This window comes from Dasypus novemcinctus, chromosome 3 (assembly GCF_030445035.2).
Source record: "Dasypus novemcinctus isolate mDasNov1 chromosome 3, mDasNov1.1.hap2, whole genome shotgun sequence".
Lineage (NCBI taxonomy): Eukaryota > Metazoa > Chordata > Mammalia > Cingulata > Dasypodidae > Dasypus > Dasypus novemcinctus.
Window position 1 is genome coordinate 10,659,294 of NC_080675.1, and position 17,593 is coordinate 10,676,886.

The 17,593-nt window shown below is 55.4% G+C and overlaps 2 protein-coding genes across 2 annotated transcripts in view; both read right to left on the reverse strand.

The window, feature by feature from the left end:
• Positions 1-330: 330 nt before the first annotated feature.
• Positions 331-4,688, reverse strand: LOC139438628 (skin secretory protein xP2-like). Its single transcript, XM_071213712.1, has 2 exons — positions 3,793-4,688; positions 331-3,485 (listed from the first exon to the last, which is right to left on the reverse strand). Exons 1-2 carry the CDS (start codon positions 4,686-4,688, stop codon positions 3,389-3,391), a joined length of 993 nt encoding a protein of 330 aa, XP_071069813.1. The 3' UTR covers positions 331-3,388.
• Positions 331-17,593, reverse strand: part of C3H14orf132 (chromosome 3 C14orf132 homolog) — a 52,506-nt gene continuing 35,243 nt past the window's right edge. Inside the window, exons 2-3 of the mRNA XM_071211950.1 lie at positions 4,129-8,981; positions 331-3,701 (exon numbers count right to left, since the gene is read on the reverse strand). Coding sequence (XP_071068051.1) covers positions 8,757-8,981 — 225 coding nt within the window. The 3' untranslated portion in view covers positions 331-3,701; positions 4,129-8,756. The remainder of the gene's footprint in view (positions 3,702-4,128; positions 8,982-17,593) is intronic.

Here is a 17,593-nt window from a genome sequence, read left to right on the forward strand (position 1 = left end):
GAATAAAGAGTTAAAATAGATCAATGGCTGCTCTCAGATGGTTCAGGGTACCATGGGAGAAAACCCATGGGTAAAGAAATGTGGCTCCTGCAATATAGCGGGTGGGTGGTGGAGGGGGTTCAGGTGGGGATAGGAGAAGGGGTCTGCCCTGCTGGGGGGCAGTATGAGCATGAGGGTGGGGGTGACACTGAAGCTGAGCCTTTCAGAGATGACTGGAGCATGTCCTTTAAATAAACCACAGATGGGAATTAGACGCTTGGGAGTTAACTTTTTGTTTAAATGATCATACTCGAAAATGACAACAATAACAACACCAGCAGTCACAAAGAGTTGATTTCACAGCCACATTTTTACATCCTTTAAGCTTGGACAGTTTTCACTGAAAGAGCACATTGAAATCCTACGTTAAGAAACAGCCTTTTCAATTGTAGTAAAAGTTAGTGATATCTCATAGAGAAACCGGGGGCTTGAAGAGCAAAGGACTATAAGAAGAGTTAAAATACCATTTATAAGTAAATGATTTACATCTACAGGTTGGTTCTGAAAATGTCAGTAAGACACAGAAATGTTTCTGATTTTCTCGGCATGACGAACTGGCATCTGAACGGTGGCTTTACAAGTAGTAGGTTTCTGTAAAACCTTAAATAGTAGAAAGAGGGATTCTGTCCCTTCACCTGCAGAAAACAGGGGTGGGACATGTGGAAAAGGGTCAGAAGAAAGAGAAGATGTAGACGTTCCCAAAGGCTGCCAGCCAGCCCTCCCCACCCCCCACCCCACCTGCTTCCTAGGACTTTCCCTAAGGGGTGCTTTTAGATGTTCCGGTGAGGGGCCTGGTCCCCCCCAGAGGAAAAGAGCCACTGTGGGGACATGCTCAGTCCCACCCACCAGCGGCCCCGGGGGCTGCTCCGCTGCGTGGAGAGTGGGTTCAGGATGGAACTGAGGGCTCGGGATTTCCCCAGGAGCCAGTGAGTGGCACATAAATTCCCCGCAAAAGCCTCTTAGACACGTGTCAGGGTTTATTGCCAAGCAGAACATGCCTCCTCTTGGGGAGGTGGGAAGTCAGCTTGAAGACGGCCCAGAAACAGGAGATGAGACCCACGTTAGGAAGAGGTACGGGCGGGCAGGGGCCGTCGTTGTGGACTGAGAGACCCGTCCTCGCTGACTCTGGGTCCTGGGTCCCTCTGCGAGGGACAGCATCCGAGTCATCCTCTGCCTTAGTTTTTATCTTGATGAAACATTCATTTCATTTCATTTTTTACAGTGACTCAGAACAAATGACACAGACTTGAATTCCCAAAAACTATGCTGGTAATTTGACATTGTTTTGACCGCTCCATCATTTCTGACAGTGGCCGTTTCTCCTTTCCAGGCAGCTGGGGGTTGGGGAGCACACGGCGGGGGTCACACACCCCTGGACCAGGATGGGAAGCTGCTCCCTCAGGGGGATCTTGCCTCCTCCTATAACCATGGCTTGCCGTAGGGCAGGAAAAGCTCGAGCTCTAATCCCAGGGTTGGCATGCTGGAAGTGCGGGGAGCTGCTTTGATTCTGCTCATCTGGGTTTCTTGGGGCTCCTTTATCTGCTGGGGGATGTTACGGTGTCTCCTTCTGGGGTCTCAGGCCTCAGTTTACCCTCCCTCTGCCGGACCGTGAGGGGGGGCGAGGAGGACAGGGTGGGTCCGGGTGTGCTCACAGCCAGCTCCCCTCGGCTCCCCCAGCCTTGGCCTCCCATACTGCAGCTCAGCCCCCTCCCGGGAGCTCCTCTGGGGACTTCAAATGAGCATCTGCCAGGACACGGCCAGGGGCTGGCAGAGGGCGGGACCCCAGCCCCAGGGCTGCGGCTGGCAATCCCAGGAAACCCCTGCTCCTGGCGCCTGCGTGGCTGCGGGAAGATCCAGACACTTGTCACTTTGCCGTCCTCCACGGTGTGGCCTCAGCCGCTTTCCCTGAAAGTCCACGACCTGATTCGACGCTCTCTAAGCCTCTTCCTGCTGCGAGGCTCCGAGATGGACAGACCCGCCGGCACGGCTGCCCATTCCTGCTTGATGACCAGGAGGGCCTCACGCTTGCAACAGACACAAGCTGTGGGATGTGAGCTTCCCGGGCTCAGAGGCACCGCCCGGAGGGAGCAGCTGGGCGCCGCTGCAGGCCCCGGACGCACGAGTGGCCTCCGGAGGCTCAACACGGCCATGGGGACCGCCATCGGTGGGCACCACTCTGCGCCTCTGCCCGGCCCGCTGGGGTTGCTTGGAGAATTAAATGAGTCATAAACAGAGCACTCAGCACAAGGGACAGCAGCGAGACTGCGGATAATGGCCCACAGCGCTGGCTGTCGTGAGGCAGGCAGGTCCCGCTCCCGGGGCTCAGCATGGCCGTGCCCCGCAGGACAGCGCAGGCCGGGCCGGCCGCGCCTCCTCCGTGCCCGGGGACCGCTCAGGCCGGCCCCTGCCCCTCTCCAGCTGAGTGGTGGGGCTCGGCCTCCTCAGCTCTCCCGCTGAGTCCCCTCGCGAAGGCGGAGGGGAGCCTCGTTCACCTCTTGACCATTTGGTGGAAAAGGGAAAGCAACGCCTGCGAGGGAAGGGCCAGGTTGCGGCGACCGCGATGCCCAGTGCTCCACAGGGGTCTAGAGGACCCTGCAGGCCAGGCTAAAGTGGCCTCCACCTCCCCTGGAGGTGCCCTTTTTTTAAAAAAAGATTTATTTTTTATTAAATCAATTAATTAATTTATTTACCCCTTTCCCCCCCTGTGGCTTGCTTGCTGTCTGCTCTCTGTGTCTGTTCGCTGCGCCTTCTTCTGTGTCTGTTTGTCTCCCTTTGTTGTGTCATCTTGCTGCGCTGGCTTTCCGAGGGCATGGGCCCTCAGCTCTCCACAGGCACAAGCCGTCAACTCTCCATGGGCACAGGCCCTCAGCTCTCCACGGGCACGGGCCCTCAGCTCTCCACGGGCACAGGCCCTCAGCTCTCCGCGGGCACGGGTCCTCAGTTCTCTGCAGGTGTGGGCCGTCAGCTCTCCATGGGCACAGGCCATCATCTCTCCACGGGGCACAGGCCGTCAGCTCTCCACGGGGCACAGGCTGTCAGCTCTCCATGGGCATAGGCCGTCAGCTCTCCACGGGCATGGGCCATCAGCTCTCCGCGGGCACGGGCCCTCAGCTCTCCACGGGCACGGGCCCTCAGCTCTCCACGGGCACGGGTCCTCAGTTCTCTGCAGGTGTGGGCCGTCAGCTCTCCATGGGCACAGGCCATCATCTCTCCACGGGGCACAGGCCATCATCTCTCCACGGGGCACAGGCCGTCAGCTCTCCATGGGCATAGGCCGTCAGCTCTCCACGGGCATGGGCCATCAGCTCTCCGCGGGCATGGGCCCTCAGCTCTCCATGGGCACGGGCCATCAGCTCTCCACGGGGCACAGGCCGTCAGCTCTCCACGGGGCACAGGCTGTCAGCTCTCCATGGGCATAGGCCGTCAGCTCTCCACGGGCACGGGCCCTCAGCTCTCCACGGGCACGGGCCCTCAGCTCTCCGCGGGCACGGGCCCTCAGCTCTCCATGGGCACAGGCCCTCAGCTCTCCACAGGCATGGGCCATCAGCTCTCTGTGGGCACGGGCCCTCAGCTCTCCGCGGGCACGGGCCCTCAGCTCTCCACGGGCACGGGTCCTCAGCTCTCCACGGGCACGGGCCCTCAGCTCTCCACGGGCACGGGCCCTCAGCTCTCCACAGGTGTGGGCCATCAGCTCTCTGTGGGCACGGGCCCTCAGCTCTCTGTGGGCACGGGCCCTCAGCTCTCCGCGGGCACGGGCCCTCAGCTCTCCACGGGCACGGGCCCTCAGCTCTCCGCGGGCACGGGCCCTCAGCTCTCCACAGGTGTGGGCCGTCAGCTCTCTGTGGGCACGGGCCCTCAGCTCTCCACAGGTGTGGGCCGTCAGCTCTCTGTGGGCACGGGCCATCAGCTCTCTGTGGGCACGGGCCCTCAGCTCTCCACGGGCACGGGCCCTCAGCTCTCCGCGGGCACGGGCCCTCAGCTCTCCACAGGTGTGGGCCCTCAGCTCTCCGCGGGCACGGGCCCTCAGCTCTCTGTGGGCACGGGCCCTCAGCTCTCCACAGGCATGGGTCATCAGCTCTCTGTGGGCACGGGCCCTCAGCTCTCCACAGGTGTGGGCCGTCAGCTCTCTGTGGGCACGGGCCCTCAGCTCTCTGTGGGCACGGGCCCTCAGCTCTCCGCGGGCACGGGCCCTCAGCTCTCCACGGGCACGGGCCCTCAGCTCTCCGCGGGCACGGGCCCTCAGCTCTCCACAGGTGTGGGCCGTCAGCTCTCTGTGGGCACGGGCCCTCAGCTCTCCACAGGTGTGGGCCGTCAGCTCTCTGTGGGCACGGGCCCTCAGCTCTCCACAGGTGTGGGCCCTCAGCTCTCCGCGGGCACGGGCCCTCAGCTCTCCACGGGCACGGGCCCTCAGCTCTCCACGGGCACGGGCCCTCAGCTCTCCGCGGGCACGGGCCCTCAGCTCTCCACAGGTGTGGGCCGTCAGCTCTCTGTGGGCACGGGCCCTCAGCTCTCCACAGGTGTGGGCCGTCAGCTTCCACGGGGCACAGGCCCTCAGCTCTCCACGGGCACGGGCCCTCAGCTCTCCACGGGGCACAGGCTGTCAGCTCTCTGTGGGCACGGGCCCTCAGCTCTCCACGGGCACGGGCCATCAGCTCTCCACGGGGCACAGGCTGTCAGCTCTCTGCGGGCGCAGGCCATCATCTCTCCACGGGGCACAGGCCATCAGCTTCCACGGGGCACAGGCCCTCAGCTCTCCATGGGGCACAGGCTGTCAGCTCTCTGCGGGCGCAGGCTGTCAGCTCTCCATGGGGCACAGGCCGTCAGCTCTCTGTGGGGCACGGGCCCTCAGCTCTCCATGGGCATAGGCCATCAGCTCTCCACGGGGCACAGGCCGTCAGCTCTCCATGGGCATAGGCCGTCAGCTCTCCACGGGGCATAGGCCCTCAGCTCTCCATGGGCATAGGCCATCAGCTTCCACGGGGCACAGGCCATCAGCTCTCCACGGGGCATAGGCCATCAGCTTCCACGGGGCACAGGCCGTCAGCTCTCCATGGGCATAGGCCATCAGCTTCCACGGGGCACAGGCCGTCAGCTCTCCACGGGCACAGGCCGTCAGCTCTCTGCGGGCGCAGGCTGTCAGCTGTCCATGGGCACGGGCCCTCAGCTCTCCATAGGCATGGGCCGTCAGCTCTCTGTGGGGCGCAGGCCGTCAGCTCTCCACGGGCACAGGTCACACAGGCAGGCCTGCCTTCACAAGGAGGCCCCAGGACGCAAACCCAGGGCCTCCAATATGGTAGATGGGAGCCCAATTGATCAAGCTACAGCCACTTCCCCTGAGGTGCCCTTTTTAAAGGAAAGCTTCCCACCTGCAGGGGGAGATAAAGCATAGGGTGGGCACCTATGGCAGATGGAGGGAAACCGGAGCCAGCTCTGGAGGGAAAAACCCAGAGAACATTCTAGCAAATGCAAGACTCCTCTGAGGAGCAGTGAGTCAGGAGGCAAGCCGTCTACTCCAGCGCACACTCACCAGACGGGCTCTGGGGCCAAGGGAGAGGCTGGGAGAGCCTGGCTGAGGCACGGAGAGCAGCGTCTTGTACCCTAGCTCTGCACTGCCTCGGGGCTGGAGCCCAGGCTGAGGCCAAACCTGCAGAACAGGGTGTCCTGGGACTCGGGCTCAGCAGTTCTGGCTGTGCCAAGCCTCATTCCCCTTGGGGACCCCTCCCCTGGGCTCCCCAGTCTGGGCAGGTGTTCCCCTCTGCTTGTGTCCTGAGGCTGATGGCTGGAAACTTCCCTGGGGCCTTCCAAGGAGGCTGGTGCTCAACTTCAAGCAGGGACCCAGCACTGAGGCCTGGGCAGAGAGAGGGTGCCGGGCAGGGGACGAGGGAAGCCCAGCCTGAGGACAGAGGGGGCTGCCACCGGGGCAGCCGGAGCTCGCCCAGGCCACAGCGTGGTGGGGGACCTTGGGGAATGGCCTCTGCAGACCTGGGGCCTGGGTTACATGTGCCCCCAAATGGCAGAATGATGTCCCAGAAAGCCTGGCTTTGGAACCGGAGAGTCCCAGGTTCAAATCCCTGCTCAGCCACTTTCAAGCTGTTGTGGCCTTGGGCGTGGTGCTTCACCTCTCTGAGCCTCTGGTTCCTCGTCTGTGTATCAGAGCAATGGTTGCTGTAAGGACTAAATAAGTGTATGTGAATCTAGCACAGCACCCGGCACACAGCAATTAAGTCAGGATCTCTTTTACCTAACAACGAAGACACAACCTTGAGTGGGGCAGGAGGGAGAGCACAGCACAGAGCTGGAAATCTATTTGAGCTAGAAATCTATCCTTTACTCCATATCCAGACACCAAAATGTACCTCTAGTTTTACCATTATCCAAGTGACGGCAGCAAAAAGTCAGATAAGAAACCACAGGCAGCTGAGATCCGGGGCCCCTGAGCAAGTTGCTGCAATATGCATTATGGCAAGTTGGGGAGAGATGGTTCCTAGAGCCCTGCCACCAAGGAGGGACAGAGACTCGAAAGCTGAACTTAACTGACATGTACGTAAAAGGGAAAAGCCTCACGGGGCGAGCTCGGGGCCCAGGAGGACCAGCAGCATGCCCTGCGGCAGGCGGCGCTGGGACGCAGGAGAGCTCTTTGGAGGTGAAAGCCATTCTCTTCCTCTCTGTCCCGGTGACCCACCGCCACTCCACAGGCTGCCTGGAGACAGGGAGCCGCCGTCGGCGTCTCTACCTGGCCAGGGGCTCCCCTGGGATGTGAGGCCGGAAAATGAGCGTCAGAGGACCTCAGGGCTGGGGTGTCCCCCTGAGGTCACCGAATGTGGCTGCCTGCCCTCGCTCAGGGCTGCGCTCCCTGGATTCTCTCAGGGAGACACCGAGGAGAGACTGTGATCGCTGGGGACAGACGCAGGAGCCTGACGGAGGAGGATGGTGGGAAGCAGCGCACGCTGTGACCACCCACCCTGCCCCGGGGCTGGCCGGCCGATGGCAGGGCCCCGGCCACGATTCCAGAAGCCCGCAAGGTCCTTCTCCCTGGTTGCAAAGGTTAGGGAGGCTCTCGGCACTCGTGACCTCTGCACGAGGCCGAAGCGTCCGCGGCGGCTGCTTGGCTGAGTGACGACGTGGGCATTGAGAGCTGGCAGCTGTCTGCGGGCACCATCTGGAGGCTCGGCCGTCATCCCGCTGGGGACCGGTGGCTGCCTCTGGACAATTAATGTGTCCCCCCGTTGGTCGTCAAGAACGCTCATGTCTCCCAAGACCGCGGTGGCAAATCTAACCTTTTTTTACAATTGTCCCCAAACACACTCAAAACCTTCCTGACGGGCGCTCGGTGACAGAGGGAGAATGTCTGTTGTTTCTTTCTTCTCCGACAAAGCCAGCCCCTTGCTGAGCCTCTCCCCGCTGTCTTCTAGGGAAGGGGCTGCCTGGGCGGGGAGCGGGGCGTGCTGTGACAATGACCTTCCGTAAGGGAAGGAAGAAAAAGGGTCCTTTCCATCCTGCTTTCCATCCTGGCTTTTACTTGGGAGTTTTCTTGGCTGCCAGGAATTTTGCAGTTTAAGGAAATAGACTCAGGCAGAAGCACATGCAGGCCTGCAAGAGAGCACGAGACCCAAGCTGGGTTTAAAATACAGGCCCGGCTTGCACTCAGCTCCAAGAGCTTCTGGATTTTCTCTGAGGGCAGTTCTTCTGCCCTCAGAGATCTGCCAGGGGAGCGCTGGGTAGAGGGCAGAGAGAGCACTGAGCTGGGAGTCACGAAGCCGCCTTTTTGCTGACCTCTCCGTCGGCTCGCTCCGGGGCAATGGCCACGCAGCCCCCTCCTCATCCTATTTTAGGTGCAGCCCAGTCTTCTTCCTCTCTCCGATTTCACAATTTTTTCAAAGAAAGCACATCTTCACTTTGGCGGCCTGAAAAGTTAACTGCCTGGCAGAAGTGATTTTTAAACACACCCTCTCCTCTTTTTAAAAAAGGAAGAGATAAAATAAAATGTATGAGTCATTAAAAAATAAAGAAAAGAAAGTCCATCCAGCAGATAAAGCCCAGACCCCCACCCCACCCCCACCATGTACCAGTAATTGCCCCATTCCTAGGTTTTCTGATGCATTCGGGTCTCAGAAGGGGCCGGTGTCTGGAGGTGTCACTTCTAAGTCACACTAGGGACATTCTATGGGCCTTCCAGAGGCCTCCAGCAGCATTCCAAGGTGCCGAATGGAAAACCAAGACTGGGTTGGGAACGCTACGTAGGAAAGCTGCCCTTGCCCGCCTGCAGGTCTGATAAGTTTGCCTAAGAACAAGACACAGGAGTGATGATTTACTGCCCGTAAGAGGTCGCCAGGCCACGTCCATCTCTCCACGTGGCTGGCTGGGCCCTCTGGTCTCATGCTCTTGGAATGCAGTTTCGAGAACCGCCCCCTCTGTTTACGAAGGGCATTGCACCTCGGCGAGCTGGAAACCCAGGCTCCCAATTTTTCCCAGTCGGCTTGATCACAGGATGGAATATCTGAAATCGGGGCCGCCGGGAGAAATTCCGGAAGCACCGGTGGCTGCGTGTGAAGCAACCACGAGAAATTCCAGAAGCACCGGTGGCTGCGTGTGAAGCAACCACGCGTGGGGTCAGAACCTGCGGGCCCAGGACGTGGCAGCGGCCCAGGGTGGACCGCGAGGCGGCCCCCGGCGCGGAGCCCAGCGCGGGGTGGCCGCCCCGCCGCCGGCCGGGCCCCTCAGAAGGTGAAGGCGTACACCACCCCCACCACCACGATGTTGCCCAGCGTGGCGATGATGGCGATCCACAGCAGGACGGCGTCGTTGGAGGAGCGCGGGGGCTCCTCCGCCGGGCCCTGGCCGCCCGAGGCCGCGTGGACGCTGGTGGAGGAGTTGAACAGGGAGTAGTCGGTGCTGAAGTCCTCCGTGGGCGAGTCCATGAACGCGCCTCCCATCATGGGCAGCTGGAAGCAGAGAGAGAGGATTAGGGCAGCAGCCGCGGCCGCCGGCCTGGGAAGGCCCGCCCTGCGCCAGGGAGCTCCCGGGCCAGCTGCCCCACGCGGAGCGACGTCGTCCGCTAGGGGCCGCCCGGCCAACGGGGTTTTGATTCTTTGTGTGCTTTAGTTTTTACAATTTACAGTACAATTTCTTCCATTACTAATCATAATAGTTCCATTGTAGAATATCAGTAAGTCCCCTCTAATCCCCACTCTATTCCTCCATCCTGCTGAGGGTAGGGAGAGGGAAGAAGAGACAGGATGTGGGGGCATTTTCAGGACTTGGAGTTGTCCTGGGTGGTACTGCAGGGACAGGTGCTGGACACTGTATGTCCTGCCATGGCCCACTGGGTGGACTGGGGGAGAGGGTAAGCTACAATGTAAACCACTATCCACGTGGTGCAGCAGTGCTCCAAAACGTATTCACCAAATGCAATGAATGTGCCACGAGGATGAAAGAGGTTGTTGATGTGGGAGGAGTGGGGTGAGGGGGGTGGGGGATATATGGGGACCTCATGTTTTTCGAATGTAACATTTAAAAAAAAATAGAGGGCAAAAAATCTTCAAAACACATTTAAAAAAAATTCACAGCATGTAGTTTAATCTATAAAATGAGTATTCGCAATAATCTGCTGGGGCAGCGCTCTCACCCCCTGTGTCATGGCTGAAGGCACGAAGGCTCAGGGGGGCTGGCCACTCACCCAAGGGCCAGGGAGCATCATCAGGACTGGCAGGCGGACCTTCCCTGCAGCAGAATGCCTTCTTTTCCCTTTTGGATTTTAGAAGTAATGTGCACCCAAAATAGACCATTAAGAAAATATACAAGTGGATAAAAAAGAAAATGAAAATCATAATCCTATGGAAGCCAGCTAGTAAGACAGGGAATCAACAGATGGATCTGTAACCTGGCAGAGAGTCCACGTGGACATCAGTAACCCCCAAGATGGCTGCTGGGGGAGCCCCACCCCCAGGATTCTGCCATTCAGAACCAAGACTTCCTCTGGAAGCCAGGAGAAGCCCAGGATAGTCCCCAAGGACTTTAAAAGGACTTTATCACTGGGCCCTCATGGGGGATTGATGGGTGGGGTAATCAATCAAAATAGCAAACAGCTGGAGCCCCTCCCCTGCCATCAGCAAAGGGGTGGAATAATTAACAGTGCAAAAAGCAGGCGCAAGGCCCGAATTCTCTCTTGCCTTTGGACCCCTGTTCCTGCCCTCTGCACGCTGCTCTTGCTGGTTTTCCTCTGCCACGTGGCCACGCAAGCAAAACCTGGGCATTTCTAATCTATAACGGGGAATTGTAGTCTGTAAATCAGCCTGCTTTATCACTTTTCAGCCCCTTCCTCTCCACCTGGGACCTATGATCTGTTATTTTCTCCCATTTGTCGTCCCTCACTGCCTGAATAAATCACAGGTTTAACTCACCTGACGTGCTCTTGAAATTCATTTCTGTAGCATTAGTTAAGAACCTAGACAAAATCCAGTACCATTACCACTTTAAGAAACTCAGATTTTGATATTTTTCTTTCCAGTCTTTTTTCCCTACACATGTGTGTGTATAAATGAGTGAGAAAGAACACGTGCGGACATGCGGTTTTATATCCCTGTATCATTAAAAAGTCCATCAAAATAGCCTTTTAACAGTTGTATAATATTCTATCATAAATACTTGCCATAATTTAACCATTCCCCTAGAGTTGGCTATTTAAGTATTTCCATTTTCTCCTGTTCTAAATAATGACCTGGTAAACCTCCTTATATATCCATTTGAACACACATTCATCATGTATGTGGATTTTATTTTTTCAGGGCAGACTCCCAGATAAAGAATTTCTGCGCCAACTGCTATGAACTTTTTCAGCTTTTTGTGGAAACAAACTTCCCAGGAGAGTGGCTCTAATGCCCAGTGCCCAAGCCACAGGGGAGAATGCTGGAATGTTGGCACCCCAGGGATAGAACGCCCTATTTCCATTTTTAGGCTCCCTGCTGCTGGTTGGGGGTGGGGAAGGTGGGTTGATGCAGCAGTGAGGGGCCCCTCCCTGCACCTGCCTAGGACCTCCAGGCTGACCCAGGCCCTTCTGGACCCTCTCCAGTGGCTGAAGTGGCATGTGTGTTAACACCAGGGTTGGCCCTGGTCCCTATCAGGCCCATGACAAAGGTTTTTTAAAAATATTACTTGAATGAACAAACACGAAACAGTCAAGCCTGCCTTTAAGCACATTTATCAAACATCAGCTACCATACATGGAGCCCCTGCATGGTCAGGGAATGTGCTAGAGATTTGTAAATACTCTCATTTATGTGTTGTATCCTCACTTTACAGATGGGTAGACAGAGGTCAAGGCCACAGCACTGATTCACAGTGGAGTCAAGTTGGAAGCCCGGTGCGTCGGCGCGTGGCACCTTCCTGCTCTGCCCAACGCCTCCGGCCCTGGGCTGACACTCTCCCGGGCCCTGGAGAGGTGATGGACATGCTACAGCAGTGAAGATGGTGGACTCAAGGCGGGGTACAGGAGCAGAGCGGAGGAGCTTTCACTCGGCCATGCCTGTCAAAGACTACTTGGTGCATATTCATCAGGTGCCCAGTTCTGGAGTTTGGAGATGCAGGGGTGAGAAGAAGAGACAAGGGCCCTGCTTTGATGGGATCTGCACTCTAGTTAGTGGTGATGGCAAGGAAGGAGCAAGGAAAAGGGGTGGGAGGGGGCAGCAAAGGAGGGAGGGGAGAGAAGAGAAGTGGAAGGAAAGGGGGAGGTGGGGGAGAGGGAGAGAGGTAAGAGGAAGGAAAAAGGGAAGGAGGAGGAAGAAAGGGGAATTAAAAAAGGAAAAACACCAAATGGTAGTAAGAGCCATTCAGAGAATTAGCACAGGCAGGTGCACTAGTGACTGGGTGGCTACTTCCAGCGGGTGGTCTGGGAAGGCGTCTCTGCGGAGATCTAAAGGACAAGAAGGAACCAGTCGGGCAGAAGAAAGGAGCAGGGGGAGCAGAGCAGGGGAGGGGTGGCTAGCAACTGGAAGGCACACTAGGGGCACTGCTCAGGGGCAGCTCATGTCCGGTTTCCAGAGCCGGGTGCTCCTGGCTACATGCGTTGTTCACTTTGTGAAACAGTCAATGATCTACATATTTGTACATGTACTTTTAACATGTATATTAGAACATTAATAGGTTAAATTAGTAAAACAATATATATTGTTTTAATATATTAGTAAATATAATGACAAATATAAATGAGAATATAGTAATAATTAATATATGTGATATTAAAAGTACAATTAAACACTTAAACAGAAGAACGGGGACCTTGTTTGGTCCCCGAGCTGCTGGTGCAGGTATCCTGGGTTACAGACACATCAGACACATCCCAGGACCCAGCCGGAGGCAAGACAGGGAAGAGCCCTGGGGAGCAGGTGGGGCGGGGCCGGAGGGGGAAGACAGAAAAATGCACGGAAGGGTATAAGAATGGGAAACCTTATGCTCTGTGAGATAGGGATCTTGTCCAGCCTGTTACCTACCACATGCCTTGCACTTAGCAAGAATCTTGGCACACAGTAAACACCCCAAACATTTGGATGGATGGATGGATGGATGGATGGATGTGTGGTGGATGGATGAGTGGGTGGGTGGGTAGATGGATAAGTGATGGATGGATGGGTGATAAATGGATTGGTAGGTGGGTGGGTGGGGGTAGACAGGTGGAGAGATGGATGGGCGGATAGAAGGATGGGTGGGTGGATGGATGGACAGATGGGCAGGTGCATGAGTGGATGGATGGGTGGACAGATGGTTAGATGGTGGCTGGAATATTAGGCATCCAGCCTGTGACAGGGGATAAGGCCAGAGAGGTAGGTTGGGACCAGGCTGGGTAAATATTAGAGTCTACACCTAGAAATTGGAATTGTAGGAGCCTAGAGAAGAGGCAGTATTTATAGGGAAACAGACAGCAGTGCACTGAGTGTACTACACAGATGGAAAATTCTGTCAATGAAGGCAGAATGAAGAAGTGGTCATCTGACATTTCTTACATCCCCAACCACACATACACACACGGGCATGTGTGCGCGCACACACACGTACAAGCTGTGACATAAAGAGAAGAAAACATTTTTGGATGTTCTCCTGATCTACGAATGGGAACTCGGTCTTTCTAAACTTTACAACCATAAACCAGTCCAAGAGCAGTGACGGCCGGTTGTGGCCACTGGAATTATGACTTCTGCCCATCAACTAAGGGTCCACAGATTAAAAGGCAACATAGGAGCCGATATAACAGTCAAGGGCAGGTAAGGGACATGGGGCAGAAAAGCCATGAGGGCCAGGGCGGACACCAAGCAGGGGACTTATCCCACCTCCAAAGCCCCTCTGGGAAGCCTTCTCGGGCCCCTCCTCGCAGGAGCTGCAGTCACCTCCTGTCTGTCACCAATGATGGCCAAGATGGTTGCCATTGACGTCACAATCGTCATCATCACTGTCACCCATCAGGCCGGCTGTTGCTGCTTGGCTGCTGCCTGTCTCCCTCTGGGACGGGGTCTGTGGCTTTTTACGGGGACCACCAGCCCCCTGCGTGCTCTGCTCTGCTCCAGGCTTAACCAACACTGAATCTCAATGGGCTCTTTTAGAATGCGGCTATTACTGACTCAACAAGTGGCTACTTTGGCAGAGAAGAGCATCTTTTTGGTGCTGTTAACCCAACACAGCCCTTTTGAAGAGCGCAGCTCCTTCAGGTCGCTTTTGATGGCTCCCGTCTCTCTCTGCGCAGCTCCGGGTGAGTGCTTTAAACGCTAAGAGCCTCGGCTTTATGATGTGTAGCTTGGTGTGACAGCATCTACTCCATCAGCGTTAGGAAGTGCCAGTGAGACTACATAAAAGAAAAAGGATGGCCAGTGCTACCAGCGGTTGCACATCTCCTGCGTGGGCTACTTCTCACCCTGATGGAGGCCGTGAATCAGCACCCGGCGGCCTCTTCTCACATCTCTCCTAGGACCACCCTGGACCACTCGGCCACCTCCTCACCTGGCCCCTGGAACATGCAGCTGGCCTCCCTGCCCCAGCCCCACTCTCCACAGCATAGCCGCCAGAGGAATCGTTCCAGTAGCAACCTGGCTGTGTCCTGGCTCCCAGTTGACAACGTCACGGCTTCCTGTGGCTCTTACGGCGCCCACTGGCGTTCTCGAGAAACCTGCATGGTGGAGCCCACCTATTGCTCCAGCCTCACCTGGCACCACCGCCCCGCAGGCACACACAGCCTCTGCCTTCCTCAGGGCCTTTGCACAAGCTTTGCCTCCTCCTGTTGCCAGTTTTCACTTATTCATCCTTCAGAGCTCAGCCCAGTGTCCTGTCCTTGGTGGCACCTGTCACAAAAGACAGTCCTGGTGTGTTGCCCACAGAACCTGGGAGCTTCACAGGGGTGGGAGCAGATCTGCCCACTCCTCAGCACAGAACTCCTGGAGCCTCACGCAGATGCCTGATAAATATTGGTTGACTGAATGCATGCTGGTGGCTCTCCTTGGACACACAATGCTGTCCCCCTCGGCTGATTCTGCCACTCTGACATCTTCCACCCCTGGGTTCATGGAGAACAGACATCAGGCTCTTTTTTCCTCGTGGCATCCCACCATGCCCTGTAGGAGAGAGCCTCATTCTCCAGGCTGCATTGACAGAGTCTTTCCCTGACCTTCCTCCTGCACCAGGGCTGCTGGAACAGACTTGGCTAAACAACAGAAATTTATCATCTCATGGTTCTGGAGACCGAAATTCCAAAATCAGTGTCAGCGGGCTAAAAGTCAAGGTGTCGGCAGGGCTGGTTCCTTCTGGAGGCCCCAGGGCAGCATCCGTTTCCTTGCCCTTTCCAGCTTCTAGAGGCCACCCGCATTCCTCGGCTCGTAGCCCCTTCCATCTTCTAAGCAGACAGCACAGCATCTTCCAACCCTTCTCTGCTCTGACCCTGCTGCCAACCTCCTTGCCTCATAAGGATCCTTATGATGACCCTGGGCTGCCTGGAGAATCCAGGAGAATCTTGCCATCTCAAGATCCTGAACTTAATCACATCTGCAAGGTCCTTCTGCCCAAGGAATGTGGTCCTGGGTCTTGGGATTAGGACATGGTCACCTTGGGGGTAAGGGCAGGCATTCTTCTGCTGTGTCCCCCAACTTGAGTGGCCCTCAGGACAACTCCTGCTGGACAGAGAGCTCTGTGAAGGCAAGGACGTGGCCTACTCATCTCAAGCTTCCTCAGAGCTATTCTTAACACAAACTGGTAAAAAGTGAAACCATGTGGAATTAGTGAATTTGCAATCAGCAGAAGGGCTCCCGCAGGGTGAACTCCATCAACCCCAATCCCCAGTGAGGGTCATTGCATTCTCCCCAGGAAGAGCCCCTCTGTCCTCCACCCTGTGGGGAGGGCTCACCAGCCCCAGGGAACGCGGCCAGGGCTGACTGCACCGCGTTCAGAGTGGGGGCGAGCGTGGGTTCTGGTGCAAGACACTAGGGTGTGGACCCTCCTTCGGCACATATGGTGGGGCCTTGGGGCAGTCACTTAATCCCCTTGCCTCAATTTCCTTCCCCGTAAGTAATGAGGCTAATACAGTGAGACCAGTGGGATTATTGCAGGGCCTGAACGGAAGCATATATGAAGAAACAGCACAACACTGTCACTTGGTAATTACTAACACTCTTTCTTTCTGTGGTTCTTGTTGTAATTCAAAACCAAGAATACTGCATGCATCTCCTGTCCTACAGTGTAAGCTGCAGTGCAATCAGGTACCTGCCATTTCCAGCCCAGGTATTTTGTGTGATCAGTTAATCAGATAGTTATTTGCATTTGTAACAGGTAGCCCCGCCCCTGCCCCCTGTGCTCAGGCAGCCGCTGAGAGATGCTCTGAATCAGCCAACACCGTTGCTCAATCTCTTTGTTGGTTTTGATGTTTTTGTTTTTTTTTTTTCTTTGTAAAACAGATTCTAAATTCTTAGTGGCAGGTTAGACATTAAAATAACTTGAAAAAGCAAAATCCAGAGAATGGAAAAGGAAAAAGGCCAGCCTCAATTCCATCATTTGGCAGTTAGGAAGATTTGATAAAGAAATGGCTCACCGTCAGAACGAGGGAATGTCGGCACACCAAGGCTTTTAAGCCACTTTCAGAAATGTCCCCTGGGTGGCACGTCCTTGTTGAAATGGGCAACTGGTACCCTGCCAATGGAATCCATGGATGAGAATTTGACTCAGGGCAGATTTTGGGGACAAGACCCCATGGGGGGTTGAAGCTGTATGTACCCCAGAAAGACACGTTCTTAAACTTAATCTATGCCTGTGGGCGTAGACCCATTTTAAGTAGCATCTTTTGACAAGTCTACTTCAGTTAAGGTGTGACCTACCTCATTCAGGTTGGGTCTTAATCCTCTTATTGGAGTTCTTTATACATGGAATGAATAGAAAGAGAGATAAACAAAGAAAGAGAGAGAGAGAAAGCCATGGGAGCCAGATGCTGAAAGCAACAAAACTGGAAGAGAAGGGAGAGACCAGCAGATGCCGCCATATGCCTTGCCATATGGCAGAGGAGCCCAGGATGGCTGGCAGGTGGTCTTCAGGAAGAAAGACTTGCCTTGACGATGCCTTCACATGGGCATTCTCAAGGCTTCAAACCGCAAGCTAACAAATTCCCATTGTTCAAACCAATCCATTGCACAGTATTGCTTGGAGCAGCCTAGGAAACTAAAACCTAATTGAAATTCCAAGGGGGCTATCATGCCAAAAAGTTTAGCGCAAGGAGGGGAACAAAAGAACAAGGCCCCTCTTGCTGAGTCAGGTAAGATGCCAAGGGCCTTGTCATAGAAGATGTTCACATCAGGATAAGAAAACCACTTGTTGGGTTGCGGGTGAAGGGATGCCAGGACAAAGTGGACTGAAAATCTTAAGGTCCAAGGTTACCTATAAATAAGACAGGGGTGTTTCCTGTTTCCCACGGTATCCCCAATGCCTCCAACAAGGCAGGCACTCAAAAAATATTTAGAGAAGACACGGATTGATTCTAGGACCATCAGCTAAGAAGGCTGAAGGCTTGATGAGGTTGCAGGTCGGCAGACATTGCCTCTGCTCTCAGAGCCAACATCTCCACGTTGGCTCGCTTCCAGCCCCTTTCTTAACCCCTCTAAGGCTCAGGTTTCTTCTTTAAACACAGGGATAGCCATGAAGACTGCTCATGGAAGGGGCTGCTGGAGGCTCTTACACTTTAACGTAGGTGGAAAACGCTTTCTGGGCAGGAGGGAAAGGCAAGTCACGAAGGAAACTCAGATACCATTTCTGAAATAAGAAACATGTACCTGTACGACTACCACGTTTTGCACAAATCCACATGCATGTACGTCCAAGTATAGACATGAATCGTGACCATAAAAACCCGAACCGTAGTAGAAAGGAGGAGGTGGGGGGAGAAGGGGGCTGATTTGATCTGCAATATTTTACTATGAGCCAAACACAACAAAATACTGAAAATGGCCTCTTTGGGCAGTGGGTATGGGGAGCCTGGTACTTTTCGGTATTAAATTTAATACCTCTGCTTTGAACATTGGGGTGTGTCACGCACGGGAGG

Coding starts and splice junctions, on each gene's coding strand:
- LOC139438628 (XM_071213712.1), bottom strand. CDS start 4,688: ATGGCCCGTGCCCGTGGAGAGCTGAGGGCCCGTGCCCACAGAGAGCTG. Junction 3,486..3,792: donor CCGTGGAGAGCTGAGGGCCC/GTGCCCGCGGAG, acceptor TGGAGAGCTGAG/GGCCCGTGCCCGTGGAGAGC.